At 38.8% G+C, this 17,157-nt stretch overlaps 1 protein-coding gene across 2 annotated transcripts in view; it reads right to left on the bottom strand.

Moving 5' to 3' along the window:
• The window catches only part of RFC3 (replication factor C subunit 3), a 51,311-nt gene that overhangs the window by 2,256 nt on the left and 31,898 nt on the right, over positions 1-17,157 (bottom strand). For both annotated transcript variants that reach the window (XM_033949251.1, XM_033949252.1), the window contains 3 exons: positions 14,421-14,557; positions 13,930-14,028; positions 6,659-6,728 (listed from right to left, as the gene is read on the bottom strand). In XM_033949251.1, the coding sequence (XP_033805142.1) occupies positions 6,659-6,728; positions 13,930-14,028; positions 14,421-14,557 (306 nt within the window). The remainder of the gene's footprint in view (positions 1-6,658; positions 6,729-13,929; positions 14,029-14,420; positions 14,558-17,157) is intronic.

The following is a 17,157-nucleotide window of genomic DNA, read 5'->3' as shown; positions in this document are numbered from 1 at the left end:
AACTTCTTTTTATTATGACAGGGGTTGCCATACAACTTATTTTGAGGAACTGGAAAAACTGGGATCAGTTAAATTATGCTTTTTGGTGGGAATCTCTATGTCACACTTTTAAAATGGAATGTATGATGGTCATACAACAGGGACATTATAAGAAGTTTATAAATATTTGGGAGCCATTGACAAAATTCTGTAAGGAATGATTGTTGATTTTGCCCTTTGATCATACACATCCAGGGTGGGTGGGAAGAATTTTTAATTTTTGAGTGCAATTTTTGGATATGTAGACGGGGGGGGGGGGGGGGGGGAGGGGGTGATATATGTATTTGTCATAGAATATAATTTTGATTGAATTTAAGTGCTGTTATAGTGTAAAATGTCTGTATAATACGTTGCACTTATTTTTGGCTTTAAAATGAATAAAGATATTTTTTTTTAAAAAAAGAAATCTTGGTCTTACCAAGTCCAATGCTGAGCTTTTGTTGTCTAAGCTTAAGCAGTAGAACTTGTTGAATGAAAGTGTGCAAGTCAGAGATCAAAGGAAGCATCTCAAATCTTTCGCCACCTTCTTCACCCATCAAGATGGGCTCCGTGACCAGTCTGAAGCAACTGGATCATCTGTAACCCAAAAGAGTGGCATCTCTTCATTGACAGCTCATCCAGGAGCATCAAAGCCTTGCTGCTCCATAATGGGAACAAGTACCAGCCTCTTCCACTGGCTCACTCAGTGCACCTCAAAGAGGATTACAACAGCATCAAGACCTTACTAGGCGCCTTGAAGTATGATGACTATGGCTAGGAGGTCATCAGAGATTTCAAAATGATGACATTCCTAATGGGTCTCCAAGGAGGTTTTACCAAGTTTCCCTGCTATCTCTGCTTTTGGGACAAGGACACAAAGGCACACTACCAATGGTGGAACTGGCCACAGTGGACCGAATTCTTTGTGGGGAGAAACGTTGTCAAATGGGAACCATTAGTGGATCCTTGGAAGGTGCTGATACCACCATTGTAGAACATATTGTGCCTAATGAAACAATTCATAAGGAGTTGGCAGCCTTTAAGTACCTTCAAGACATCTTCCCTAATCTGTCTGAGGAAAAGATCAAAGCTGGTGTCTCCGTTAGACCACAGAGCAAGATGATCCAGGAGTGCAAGGAATTTCCCAAAAAGTGAACTAGGAAGGAGAAAACACCTTGGAACAGCTTTGTCATAGTGGTTCGAGATTTCCTGGGCAATCACAAAGCTGGAAACTATATGGAGTTTGTTGAGAATCTGGTGAAGAATTACAGTAAAATGGGCTGTAGGATGTCCTTGATATTCATCTTGAGACATTCAAGGAGAACATGGGAGTATATTCAGAGGAGCAAAGTGAGTGCTTCCACCAGGATATACTGGATTTTGAATGCCACTATCAAGCACAATATAATGAGAACATGATAGGAGACTACATCCAGGGGCTAATTCATGAAAGTGACTTTCAATTTAATCACAAATTTCAAAAAACTACTCACTTCTAAATCTTGTGTGATCCTCTTTGTATAACTTCAATATAAATACATGTTAATTTTGACTCAGATATTGCTTTTTATGACTATAAGAATGAAAAGATGAAAATTCAGCAAATTCACATTTTAAATAGGTAAATTGCAAAATTTGACTATCCTGGTCACAAAAGCAAAGTTTTATGGAAACAACAGACTTTTTAAGTATGAGCAATTAGAAAATTACACTTACTGCCCAGGAATAAAAATCATGTTACTTAGTGATATCACATCTGATCACAGCGGGACTATCCCAGGAGAGAGAGAGAGAGAGAGCAGCATGGGAGTAGTCCCAGAAGTTATGCGAGTATCTGAAATATTCACTGCTGATACATGCGTAACTAACAGGGCAAACAGCAAAGCTAAAATAACACTCCTAACTTTGCCAGGTTAGCTATGTTGGGTAAGGTACTGAATACAGGCTGTATTCACATGTTTATGTTTATTTTAAAACTTGATATACCACTCATCTTTAGCAGACCTGAGCAGTTTACAGTAAAAAAATAAAAATAATAAAGAATTGTAAAACCTCCAGATTTGGATAAAATCTTGCAAAATAAAAAAATAATCAACAGAGCAGTTCAGAACACCTCACCTCGCTTGTAGAGGAAAAAACTGAAGTGGGCACTACAGCCACTGTTGAAGGAGGTGGAGTTGAAGAATGTAAATTACATTCAAGTTTCAAGTTTATTAGGTTTTTATATACCGCTTATGCAGATCATCTAAGCGTTTTTTACAATCAGGTACTCAAGTATATACCCTATCTGTCCCGGTGGGCTCACAATATATCTAACGTACCTGGGGCTATGGAGGACTGAGTGACTTGCCCAAGGTCACAAGTGCTGAGGCTGTAGATCCAACCACTGCGCCACACACTCCTCCATACTCCTACATCCTTCTGCAACACAACTTGTGAGCAGGGGGATATTACCTAGTCAGGACTCCTATAATCCTTTGCACCAGATTAATAATTAAATTGAAAAACTCCATTAAAAAGATAGGACAGTCCTAGCCATTCATACTGAGATCACAAACATACATTCCTCCTGATCACATACATTATATTCCTCCTACAACCCTCACATATTACAGAATAATGCTCTTAGAAGGATAGGTCAGGCTTCTGCTTAGTACTGGCTATAGCTTCCGGGCATCACTGAGGACCTGGATATTCATTGGCAATGCTCATACACAACCTAACATTGAACTCCTGGGTCTAACTTAGCTGATGGTAGTCAGCATTTGAAAAACACTCAACGCTGCAGGCTGAATATTGACCCTTTAGTTTTTGTTTTTCACTCATAGAATAGTTAAGCTCTGGCATGCATTGCCAGAGGTTGTGTTAAGAGCGGATAGCGTAGCTGGTTTAAAGAAAGGTTTGGACAATTTCCTGGAGGAAAAGTCCATAGGCTGTTATTGAGAAAGACATGGGGGAAGCCACTGCTTGCCCTGGATCGGTAACATGGACTGTTGCTATTCCTTGGGTTTTGGCCAGGTACGTACTAGGGACCTGGATTGGCCACTGTGAGAACGAGCTATTGAGCTTGATGGACCACTGGTCTGACCCAGTAAGGCTATTCTTATGTTCTAACAAATGGTAAGTTAGAAAGAATTATATAAAAAGGAAAGAATGTCATCACATTTTTAGCACACAGAAAAAGAACTGAATAGTAGACAAGTCTGAAAACTAGAATCATGTCAGTAATTCAGATCAATAGAAATAAAAACAAAAAATGAGAAATAGCCTTTTTATTGTACAAAATTAATATACTTTCAACCAGTTTTTGAAGGCCAAAAACTCCTTCCTCAAGTTTACTGTCCTTAACTAATGGAGGTAACAATGACCTCCAAAAGTTAAGTCCAAAAATATTTTAACTTATGGTGATAGTGCAATAAAGTAAGTTTCTCACTTATAACAGGTGTTTTCTGAGGACAGCAGGACATATGTTCTCACATGTAGGTCATTCTTACAGATTGAAAATGTGAAACAAAAGAATAAAATCACCAAAACACAAAAATTCCCAGTGATGTGAATATGCAATCATATATTCATACTGATTACAGGGGTATCAGAGAGACCACATGAGGTGACAGTATCACATTAGGGTGGGAGGGAGGTAATATTGAAAAAAATCTCAATATAAAAGAACTCCGGTGGATGTTTATGTTGAACTCCATGGCCCCATATGGGTTAAATGAGACAACTGACTGGCTGTCGCAAGTCGATCTCAATTACTGATCCCCGGATATGACGTCAGGGATCGCTTCTACTATATCAGTGAGTGGACTAACGCCGCGGCCATTCTTTTGAAGCCGCTGCAGCTATAAGTTAGGCACCTGTTAGGACTCAGGTATGTTTTATAGAGTTTTCTCTTATTTAAATTTGTTCATGATAGGTTTTAATTGCACGCTGTATATGTTCTCCTTAGAACCCCATGCCTTGACAAAGATAGGCGAAACGCGTTGGCAGGGGAACGATCTACTCAGAACGCTGGAGAAAGCAGAAGCAATTACTTGAAAAATTATGAAATAACAAGAAAAAAAGAACAAAATGCTGATAAAAAGCTAAGTTATTATTCATTTATATAACAACAAATTTAACTATGATTACGCTATAGGGGATAAATGAAGATAGATAAGGCCTTTGTGGTGTTTTCACCTCATGTGGTCTCTCTGATACCCCTGTAATCAGTATGAATATATGATTGCATATTCACATCACTGGGAATTTTTGTGTTTTGGTGATCTCACATGTAGGTGACATCATTCACAGAGACCACTACGGGAAAGCTACAGTGGCACAGAGAATCTAGTCAATTTGATGGCAGGATAAATGTAGCATCTTATCAGAAAATATTGGAGGAGAATTTGCATTTTATCAGCTAGAAAGCTACACGAGGCACACTTGGACTTTCCAATATGACAATGATCCAAAACATAAGGCCAAGTCGACCTTGCAGTGGCTGTAGCAGAAAGAAAAGAAGGTTCTGGAGTAGCCATCACAATCTCCTAACCTCAACAACTTGTACAGAGAGTGGGGGGTCTCCCAATTCTTCATCTGTCCACCTTTACGACATAGTTGAGGACATTCAACATCTCAGCCCTGGGTTTTTATCCTCGATTTCCAACTTAAATGGAATGGCCTCCACTATTTTCCTCAAAACTCCTGCAAAGAAGAGTTCTTCTGGGGTCAAAGTTGAAAAAAAATTGCTGTTTTGTTTTTTTTTCATCAAAATGAGAGCTCAGGCCTAAAACAGAAGGCTGGAAAAAAAACAAAGTAAAAATGGAAAGGGGAACAATACTGAAAAAAGGGAAAAGCCCCACATTACTCTCAAGAAAACCAAGAATGAAGGTAAAAATCACAAAAAAAACCATTTGCTGCTATTAAAGACATGTCTTCACAGCTCAACTTAAGTAGGAAGGCACTCATACATGCACAGTTGGGGCCCTGCCATAGGCTTCTAGAAGCTGTAGAACATTGGGAAGCATTCATACCAGGGCTTTGTCGGTGATGTTACTCACACGTGAGAAACTCTGGCATGCTTGTCTTTAAAGAAAAAAGTATCACCATTTTCCAGTTTTGTTTTAATTTTATTAATTAAAAGTGGACTGACATTAACGGGTTATGAGAGGAGAAACTGAAAAAAATTGTAATTTTTTTATTATTGTATTTTTATTCTTCTCCTGATATAGCTGCCATACTTCTTCAGCTATTATTTTTCAGAAAATCAAATGCCTACCACACACCCTTCTTTGACACTCTTTCCTCTATACTGCTGCTACTCCTCTCTCGCACATGCAAAACCACAGCCACACAGCCATAACTCACGCACTCCTACAACCCCCCCAATACATACAAACTCTTCAAGTTTATTAAAATTTGATATATAGCGGTGTACATGATTAAGTAACTAAAATTATAAATTTAAAAGGTAATCACAACAACAGAGACAAACATATTTGAAGGGAAAAAAGGGGAGAGAAATACAATATTCAATAGGAAAGAAAGACATTAAAAGAGAAACACAAAGGAAAGGTGTTAAAATCCTGTCAGATAGTAAAAGCTTATAATGATATTAGCAGTCAAAAGCATCCTTAAACAGAAATGTTTTTACATTTTGGAAGAGATGAATCTTCTCGAAGGTGCAAGGGCATACTGTTCCACAGTGATGGAGCAGTAACAGAAAAGATTGATTTTCTGGTCGTATCATATATTATGTGTCGAGTTGATAGGATCTCTAATAAATTTTGATTGCTTGAATGTAGTGATTGTGAGGGAATATATGGAGTAAGATATCTGTTAATGAATCCTGGGGATTGTGTCATTCTGATTTTAAAGGTTAGGAGTAGAACTTTATAGGTCAGTCGATGTGATCTAGATAACCAGTGTGCCTTAATTAAAAGTGGGGTTACATGATCAGATTTTTTTGCTTTAAATAAAAGTTTTACGGCAGTATTCTGAATTATTTGTAGTCTCCTGACTTCTTTTTGGGTAATTCCTTAGTATAAGGCTTTACAATAATCCAATTGAGACATGACTAGAGTGTATGAGGATATTTAGAGAAGGGGTTTCAAGGAGATTAGAGATAGAGTGGATCATGCAAAGCCTGTGAAAGCATTTTTGAACTATCGTACTGATTTGTTGATGGTAGGATAAGTTATTGTTTAATGTCACTCCCAGTAACCCGTTTGTAGTCACTGTGTAATACTTCAGAGTTCAGACAGATAGGGGAAGCTAGACTTTTTAACTTATTGCTAGGAAATAGCATCACTTCAGATTTGACAATGTTTAGGGAGAGCATGTTGTCATTTAACCAACTGGTTATGTGTTCTAATTTTTCGTTGATCTCTTGAATATTTCGATTTGGGGGATGAAGCAGTTGGAAGGGCATCCAATCGATAGGATGTGTGGAAGGTGACCTTAAGCCAATCTATTGAACCCCAAAACACACATTTACAAATCTAGATTAAGTACTGCAAAAGCCATGTATTTGCATATTTAACCTGTTTGTTAGTCAAATTTCTCAACTATCATCTATAACTCAAAAGAATGAACCATTTAAATATGCAACTATGGTACATTAATAATATGCAGTTTTAGTTTATTGATATGTTACCTTCATTATTATTTCAGCAGGAATACAGTGGGTTAAAAGTTCATAAAGTCGTCCACGAACTTCAAGCAACCTAAAAAATTAATACATGTATTTAATATTTCTATTCCTCCATATTTGAGGGCTTATAAAGCTATGCAGGTCTATTGTGGTTTAAAAATGTTTCCTTTTTTGTGCTATATTCAGATATATAGGGAGATAATTCAAATAACTATTAATCCCAAAAACAGTGCGTAAATATAATAGGTTATCAAAAATTCATTCCTGCTACAGGAGTGTGTCTTAAATATTAAATATTACTCAAACAGCCTCAAAGGTTCAACAAGTATAGAAGGGTCTGGACTGACAAAAACAGTATGCTATTCAGCACAGAATCTTATCATCGGCTGATGATACTACAAAAAAGAGTACTTAGGAAAAAGATTTAAAAAATAAATAAATTCAGCAAAGTGCTCAAAACCCCCTGATGTCCCACCCAAAATCACTATCAAAAAAATTCACACTTCAGACCATGCTCATAACCAGCAAAGAAAATGAATTAGGTTCTTACCTTGATACTTGGTATGCTGAACCAAAGTTCTTGCATCTGCTCCCGCAAGTCCATTGCAGGAGATACTGATCACTGTTTTCAGTACCTCCTCCTTCGCCCTGCTCTCTGTTGCCCCCAGTCAGTCAGTTTCAAAGCCAGTGACAGCCGTAATTTTAAGTTCAACCCACACCCCTCCATGATCAGCTAAAATAATTGGATCTATGGAGGCTTGTGTTATCTGTTGTAATAATTGGTTTGAAACGAAAATATAATCTATTCTTGAAAAGGATTTATGAACATGAGAGGAAAAAAGAAAATTTCTCCATCAAAATGAAGTATTCACCATATATCTTTTAAATCACAAGACTGTGCAAAATTATCCAATCCCAATGATTTCATGATTTTACTAGGTTTTTTATCCATCAAAGGATCCATAACAGCATTAAAATCCCCAGCCACTACTAACTTAGAAGTAGCCAGTGGTAGTATCAATGTTGTAGAGACTTAAAAAATTCATTTTGGTTCGAATTAGGGGCATATACATTGAAAAGCGCCATTGTAGTACTTCCCATGCTCATTTCCACATGTAACCATTTTCCTAAGGGATCTGAAGCCTTTAATTTAAACAAAGCAGTACATTTTTTATTAACTAAAATAGCAACACCAGCCTTTTTACCAACAGCAGGGGAAAAAAAAACAATGTTTAATCCATCCGCCTTCCAGTTTTTTAGATTCTACATCTGACAAATGAGTCTCTTGGATATAACAAATGTCCGCATTTTGTTGTTTTAAAATCAATGGGTTTTTTTCTCTTTATCGGATGGTTGAGACCATTAACATTTAATGAAAAAATCTTAAAATCCATTTTACCATTTATATTTGAAACTTAAAATTATTATCAAAAAAGGCAATTTATAATTAGTGCTTAATAAATATACATTTTCCCCAAAATTAGAATCCAAAATATAATCCCATTTCCCCACCAAACCCAGCCCCCATCCCATCCTCCCTTCCCTTCCCTCCCAATTTAATAGTGAAAGCTTGGAAACATAAATTTGAGATCTGGTACACAAAACTCCTTACAAGCTATCTTAACATATTTATTTCACTAAATTTAATAAGCTAACCATTTTATCCATTTTAACTTTGATTCATAAAGAAATCTAATGAATTCAACGTTCAATCCCCTCATTAAAAATAAACAATTGATATTAATCAACTTTTCAATGAAGTTAATAAATAAATAAATATCTTCTTCGGAAAAATAAAATATCTTACACAATTTATTAAGCTCATTTTCCAATATGAATCAATATCAATTTATCTCTATTTTCTTTTAATAAATTATTTATATATTTCCTTCAAAATTAACCTAAATCTTAAGTATTATTTTTAAATTTTTAAGATTTTGATCCATTTTAGCTCTTCTCATGTACTAATTCTTATCCAATACTTTACCTAAGTAAACCTTTAACTTAATAAAATTATGTATTTTAATCCATACCTCTGAAAATTAATAATATCCATTCAATATCAATTTTACTTTCCTGTATAGAATTCATTAATTAGCTTTACATATGCTCATTAAGATCTATTTAAAACAATTAACAATCCAGCAAGTTATAAATATGTAAGTGTTATGATGAAATTTGTACTCAAGGATCAGGATTAATTAAATCAATTAAATAGAATAAAATTTATATCAAAATAATCCACTTCTATATAGATCTAAACAAACATTACATAAGTGAAACATCAATCACTGTAAAAGTGAAAAGATTAATATTTAAACACAAGTATATGTGGTATCATATCCAAATCAGCACATACAACGCCAGCAAACAAGAGTACGGCACAGAGCTGCAGGGGTTAGAAGGCCATGACAGCGCACGGAATTCAAATTACAACAGTCATCCAATACAAGCAAAAATTATGTGCGAGCAGCTGGTAGCTCTTTTAATCAACTTTCAGAAAACTTCTCACGATATGTTTTTCAAAGATGAACCCAGACACACCTACTTTCATTATTTTCATTCACAATGAAGAAGAGATTTCCTTTTTTTTTGTCAAAAAACTAAATTCATTACTCAGAGTATGTTAATTAGTTATTTATTGCTTTTAAAATTTCCAAGAAACCTCTTGTACAGAATATTGAAAATAAGAAAAATAACATATTTGAACAGGAGGCTTGCACCAGAAGACGTATGAGGAGAGACTGGAAGCCCTGAATATGTATACCCTAGAGGAAAGGAGAGACAGGGGAGATATGATTCAGACGTTCAAATACTTAAAGGGTATTAACGTAGAACAAAATCTTTTCCAGAGAAAGGAAAATGGTAAAACCAGAGGACATAATTTGAGGTTGAGGGGTGGTAGATTCAGGGGCAATGTTAGGAAATTCTACTTTACGGAGAGGGTGGTGGATGCCTGGAATGCGCTCCCGAGAGAGGTGGTGGAGAGTAAAACTGTGACTGAGTTCAAAGAAGCGTGGGATGAACACAGAAGATTTAGAATCAGAAAATAATATTAAAGATTGAACTAGGCCAGTTACTGGGCAGACTTGTACGGTCTGTGTCTGTGTATGGCCGTTTGGAGGAGGATGGGCAGGGGAGGGCTTCAATGGCTGGGAGGGTGTAGATGGGCTGGAGTAAGTCTTAACAGAGATTTCGGCAGTTGGAATCCAAGCACAGTACCGGGTAAAGCTTTGGATTCTCGCCCAGAAATAGCTAAGAAGAAAAAAAAAAAAAAAATTTTAAATTGAATCAGGTTGGGCAGACTGGATGGACCATTCGGGTCTTTATCTGCCGTCATCTACTATGTTACTATGTTACTATGTAGAACAAAGTCTCAATTAGGCAATAACATTCTTATTCAATACTATTAATCCCATAATATGGATCCAAGAATTCCAGTGAGTGCTAATGAAAATTAAGTCATATTATTAGCAAGAAAAGCAAAACATCTGACTGCAGTAGAGGAGTTTACTTAATTACTTTACTTCATTACTCAGAGTATAAGCCTTTCAAGATTCTTCCCTTCTTGGCTTAAATCCGAACCACCATACATAAGACAATTTAATAAACCTTTGTAACTGCCCTCCATTTCACCACATAAGCGCTCCAATCTTTAGAAATCCCTCTATAGATCTTTTTCACATCAGCTTTCAGAACATTAAAGACAATTCTTCAGTCTTCGGGCAGAAGTTAAGATCTCCAGGCCAGACTATTTCTCCAGGACACACCTCCAATCATTCTGCCATTGAGCAAATCCAGCCAATCAGGTCACCGACTAGGTATTTGCATACATTTAAGCCAATATAAGACCATTCAGAAGTACAACTACTTTCCCATTCAAAAAATTAACAGGCTCAACATATTTTACTGTTACATAGCCTATTTAATCTCCACTTTATAAGAATTTATTATGTCAGAGTCTCCGTTTTCTAAAACAGAGCAGATCACTTCATAATATGTTGAAGGAAAGAAGCGTGAATTTTTTCTCACAAGATCTTTTGTTAAATCTATCCACCACACTTCCTGCATCTGTTTCAGATCGCTCGTGCCAGGATTCAAATATTATCAATTTTCAATTCAAATGAAGCAGTCGTTCCTTTAACCCTGTCAATTTCATTCCCTTGCATTCCTCCACGATGTTTCCACAGTTCAGCCACATCACAACACAAAATTCAAATGTAACAAAATAGTTCAACCTGTAATTTAAGAAAAATAAAAATATAAGCTCTAGTGAAGATCCTTATTATGAAGACATAGGCTGCTCGCACTGCTCCAGATACTCCTGCAATTTCCTTGGATCAACAAAATTTAATGTTTTGTTAGCGTGTGTGACCCTCATTACTGCAGGGTACATCAAGCCAAATCTAGCACCCAATGACTTTAGTTGTGGACGTATATCTAACATTTGCTTCCTTTTAATTGTTGTAGCCTTAGCGAAGTCAGGCACTATATGGATTCTCGAGTCCTGATATTTAAGATTTTTATTTTCCTTTGCTAACCGACAGATTTCTACTACATGCTGGTAACGTAGCAGTTTAAAAATTAGTGTCCTGGGTCCTTTCTGTCTGTTTGTTCTTTGCATTGGAATCCTGTGTGCTCTCTCGATCTCCAACGGGATTTTTGATTTAATCGGTAATATTTTTGGCAGGAACCATTCAAGAAAAGATATTGAGTCGCTCTTTTCTACCCCTTCCGGTAGCCCAATAATTCTTAAATTATTCCGCCTTTCGCTGTTAAGACAGTCTTCAAGATCTCTCTTTACAGACTCCATTTCCTTCCGATCTACTTTACTTTGAAGTATTTCTGTGTCTACTTGATCTGCCTGCTTCTCCAGATGATTAAGCTTAATATCGACCAAGTCCATTCTCTTAGTGAGACAAGCAACTTCATCAATAACCACTTGTAATTTTTTAGCATTATCTAAAACAATTGCCTTAATATGTCAAAGTTCAGTTATAATATCAGGATTTTCTTTTTCTTCCATTGGCAATGGAACTTTGGACGGAGTTGCCGGCTCTGGTTTTGATACTGCCCGACCCGGTTCCTCCTCCAACCAAATCGTTTTTGTTTTCCTTGCTCGATGCCATAATCAGATGGATTTGACACTTTAAAATTTTAAAAACTAATATTTGTAGCTTATCTTCTATAAATATAGCCTGTCTTCACAGAGCTATTGCTTTACTCGACCATCCTGTTACGTGTCCAAGCCACACACCCCCAGGTTTAGAGTCTGTCTGCTGAAAAAATCCACCTGCACGTTTTGCACTTCAGCAACATGAACCACAATGATGGCCAGAAAATGAGTCTCTGCCCAGCATGAGAGCTTACACCGCCTTCTGGAGGCCAATGCTCATGGTACCTCCTTGTTTGTTGACATAAGCTGCTGCTGTCACATTGTCGGAGAATTCCCAGAACGCTTTGTTTGACACCTGGGGCAGAAAACTAATCAGCACCAACCAGATGGCCCAGAGCTCCAGCCTGTTGATGGACCAATGGCATTATGATGTGGACTATCACTCCTGCACTGGGTGATCCTCGCTGTATATGCTCCCCAGCCCAGAAGGCTGGCATCCGTTGTCAGCGTGGTTCCAGAGTCAATCCTTAGAGACACCCTGGAGGATAGTGACTGAGTGCAAAGCCACCAGGACAATGCTGTTGCAGGCCTCTGTCATCCAAGGCAGCCAAACATGCAGAGGATCCCTCTGCAGAGACCAGCAAGAGAGGAGAGAGTGTTGCAGTGGGCGCATATATGCTCTCGCTCAAGGAACCACTTCTATCATGGTCGCCATCGAGCCCAGAACCTGAAGATAATCGCAGGCCAACGGAGACTGCTGCACCAGGAGAGCTGAAATTTGGCTCCCAAGTTTCAGTCTGCATGCCTCTGGAAGAAACACTCGGCCGCTCTCAGTGTCAAAACAAACCTCCAGATACTCCAAGGACTAAACAGGCTGCAGCTGGCTCTTCTTCAGCTTGACAATCTATCCCAGACCTTGAAGTGTCATTAAGATGGTCTGAACCACCCTCTCCGCTTCCTCCAAAGAGGGTGCTCTAATGAGCCTGTCGCCCATGTAAGAGTGGACCAGCAACCCGGTTTGTGGAGGTGAGCCATCATTACAACCATCACCTTGGTGAAGATCCAAGGGCTATAGCTATGGACAGGCCTTGAATTGAAAATGCTGCTCCAGGACATGAAACTGAAGTGCTTATGGTCTGGATATATGGGGTTGTGAAGATATGCCTCCGTCAAGTCCAACGCTGCCAGGAACTTCCCAGGTTGCACTAAAGCAATGACTGACCAGAGTCTCCATATGAAAATGAGACACTCAAAGCCGCATTGATGTACTTGAAGTCCAAGATGGACCTCTGAGCCTTTCTTGGATGTGAAAGTATATGGAGCATCTGCTGGATTCCAAATCTTCGACTGGAAGTTGCTTGATGGCTTGAATGTACAGTAAACTGCGGAGGGTTGCCTGGATCTGGGCTGCTCTTTCCACAAACCAAGCAGAGAGGGGACAGAACTTTTGCTAGACTTCCCCTTAGAAGGTCTGCTGTCCTGAAAGACTCCACATCAAATTAACAAATTCTGGAGAAAATGCCATACTAGGTAGCACTGAGTTTCCTGTAGAGGACTCCAGTTTATGTCTCTTGGACTATGAGGCCTCCATGCCCCTGCACTTAGGATGACTGGCATTCCGTGGCCCTGAAAGGAAAACAGCCCCAACCAATGGGCTTCCCACCATCTTACATCAAGAACACAATATTAAATCATTTAAACCTTGTAAACATCACTTGTATTTCTTTTAACATCATCTTAAAAACATACATTTATACCCTCCCCTTTTTTCTCTTTTTTATAATATGCAATATGTACATTTCATGATTTCTTGCTTATCTATTCCTCTGAATTTTTGTAACAAGAGGATTCTTGTGTTATAAATGTTAAAATCTATAAATAAATAATAAAAAAAATAAAAATAAATTTAGATTCTTGTGCACAGACCATTCTTATGACTTCTTTGGGAGAGTACACATGTAAAAATATATAATATATTCAGGATATGACAAACTTTAGCAGGTTAGCTTTATTTTTTACCTGTATATAAAAGCACCCAAGTTTTTGAAAATGTACTCCTCACAGGAGATTTTTCTATAAAACCCTTCTTTCATCTTGTAATACTTTCACAACATTTTAAAGCTTCATATGATCAAAGGAGATTGCTAAACTTCCATACCTCTGTGGTGTCTGCTGACTGACAATAGTATTGGCAGTCTCTCTCAGATACACCTCCCAGTCTGTTTCTGGTATGTCTTGGTCTAAAGAAAATGGATACCTATACAAGAAATATTTTGGCAATGAGTCCAAATAAAACAGCCGAATATTACACTTAAAAAACATTGCTCAAATGAGACAACAAAGATAAATAACCTCCACCGATACAACTAAAATCCTATATCTCAATTGATGAACTGGCAAACTACATGGTGAGGTTTACTACTTCTATCAGCTGATAAGGCAAACAAAACAATGCCACTCTTTCCCCATAAAATAGAACAAAACAAAGGAAATTAAATAGATCAATATTTGCAAACTCATTCAGCCAGCCTGTTCATGTGTACTAAATCCCAAAGTTATGAAATTTGTGGTTGCTTAGATTGCATTGAGCACTTGAAAATCTTTTTAACTCCAAATTATTAATTCTATGCTATTAGTATGTATACTTACTGTTGTACTCTGCAAGCCTCACAAATCAGCAGTGCTTTTCTGAGATTTCTGCCAGATTTTTCTGCAAGTCTGCGAGAAAGATCCTGAGGAAGCATTAACCCTTCTTTCTTACACACACTGGATAAAACATGACAAATCTGAAACAAAGAGGTACAGTCAAGTCCATTCAGCCTATTACTTTTTATTTACAACTTAACTGATGCTGCATTATCTGCTCAATGCTGAACACATTACACTTGAAATAAAGAACAAATAAAATTCATTGGTGAACCCTTTGGGTAGTGGACAGCCCAAATATGGACATATGCTGCTTCATCTATACAATCAAATAGGCGTCCTCAACTAAAATTTCTGCCTAGAGTGGTAGATAATGTGGAATATAAATATTTCAAATACAATAAATATAAATAACATAGTAGATGACAGCAGATAAAGACCCGAATGGTCCATCCAGTCTGCCTAACCTGATTCAATGTAAATTTTTTCTTAGCTATTTCTGGGCAAGAATCCAAAGCTCTACCCGGTACTGTGCATGGGTTCCAACTGCCAAAATCTCTGTTAAAACCTACTCCATCCCATCTAAACCCTCCCAGCCATTGAAGCCCTCTCCAGCCCATCCTACCCCAAATGGCCATATACAGACACAGACCGTGCAAGTCTGCCCTGTACTGGCCTTAGTTCAATATTTAATATTATTTTTTGATTCTAGATCCTCTGTGTTCATCCCACGCTTTTTTGATCTCAGTCACCGTTTTCCTCTCCACCACCTCTCTCGGGAGCGCATTCCAGGCATCCACCACCCTCTCCGTAAAGTAGAATTTCCTAACATTGCTCTTGAATCTACCACCCCTCAACCTCAAATTATGTCCTCTGGTTTTACCATTTTCCTTTCTCTGGAAAAGATTTTGTTTTACATTAATACCCTTCAAGTATTTGAATGTCTGAATCATATCTCCCTTGTCCATCCTTTCCTCTAGGGCAGGGGTGCCCACACTTTTTGGGCTTGCGAGCTACTTTTAAAATGACCAAGTCAAAATGATCTACCAACAATAAAATTTTAAAAAAACCACAACGCACACTGTACGCATAGAAAATGTTAATTATCATTCCTATTCCAGGGTTTTTCAAAGAGGTCAAAGCAGATGACTCTATGCACTATCACCTCAGTAACAACCATACAAAAATAGACAAATATACCCCCCTCCCTTTTTACTAAACCACGATAGCAGTTTTTAGAGCGCAGGGAGCTGCGCTGAATGCCCAGCGCTGTTCTCGACGCTCATAGGCTCCCTGCGCTAAAAAACTATTGTGGTTTAGTAAAAGGGGACTTTAGTGTAAAATATAGACAGCAGATATAAATTCAGACACATTTTGATCACTAAATTTAAAATAAAATCATTTTTCCTACCTTGTCTGGTGATTTCATGAGTCTCTGGTTGCACTTTCTTCTTCTTACTGTGCATCCAATCTTTCTTCCCTTCTTTTAGCCTGTATGCTTCCTCTCCTCCAGACCTCATTCCTTCCCCCAACTTTTCCTTCCTCTTCCCTTTCTTTCTCTCTGCCTCCCTTTCTTTTTTTTCTGTTTCTCTTCTTTCCTTCTGTCTCTCTGCCTGCCCTTTTTCTTTCTTTCTCCCTGCCCTCCCCCAAGCCACTGCCATCGGGGACCAGGACCCAAACCGCCACCAATAACAGGCCCGAAAGCCGACGCCGCCCCAAGCTCTCCCTGCTTTGGCCGACCAGCATTCCTCTCCCCGACGTCAATTCTGCCGTCGGGGAGAGGAAGGCTGATTGGCCCAAGATCGCGATCGACCTATTGGGGGAAATGCTGCCGGGTCCTGCCTTCGCGGAAACAGAAAGTAGGCAGCAAGGCCCCGGCAGCAAGAAGAGCAAATGCTTCACTAACCTGTCTCCCGCCTTAGTCCATAGCGAACATGTGCGTGCCGGCTTCCCTTCTCCCCCCCACCCCCCGACATAACTTCCGGTTTCTGAGGGAAGAGAAGGGAAGCCGGCACGCACACGTTAGAGCCACGGAGCATAAGTTTGCTACGGGCTGAAATCTCCAAGCCGGTTTTTTTTGTTTTTTTTTTTAAATGTTCAGCAGCAGCAGCAGCAGATGATAGCTGGGCGGACCACCCAGCTAAAAGGCCCTAGAGAGAACACTGGAGAGGAAGGCTGATCGGCCCGGTAGATCAGGACGGCAACACAAGTCTATCACGGAGCCCGGGATGGGCTCCGCGATCGACTCGCGTTGCCTTCCTGAGCTACTGGTCAATCGCGATCGACGTGTTGGGCACCCCTGCTCTAGGGTATACATATTCAGGACTTCCAGTCTCTCCTCATACGTCTTCTGGCGCAAGCCTCCTATCATTTTCGTCGCCCTCTTCTGGATCGCTTCAAGTCTTCTTACGTCCTTCGCCAGATATGGTCTCCAAAACTGAACACAATACTCCAAGTGGGGCCTTACCAATGACCTGTACAGGGGCATCAACACTTTTCCTTCTACTGACTATGCCTCTCTTTATACAGCCCAGCATCCTTCTGGCAGCAGCCACTGCCTTGTCACACAGTTTTTTCGCCTTTAGATCTTCGGACACTATCACCCCAAGGTCCCTCTCCCCGTCCGTGCATATCAGCGTCTCACCTCCCAGCATATACAGTTCCTTCCAATTATTAATCCCAAATGCATTACTCTGCATTTCTTTGCATTGAATTTTAGTTGCCAGGCATTAGACCATTC

Source organism: Geotrypetes seraphini, chromosome 6, assembly GCF_902459505.1.
Source record: "Geotrypetes seraphini chromosome 6, aGeoSer1.1, whole genome shotgun sequence".
Taxonomy (NCBI): Eukaryota; Metazoa; Chordata; class Amphibia; order Gymnophiona; family Dermophiidae; genus Geotrypetes; species Geotrypetes seraphini.
The sequence above is the reverse complement of the archived record's forward strand: the minus strand, read 5'-3'. Positions and strand labels throughout refer to the sequence as shown.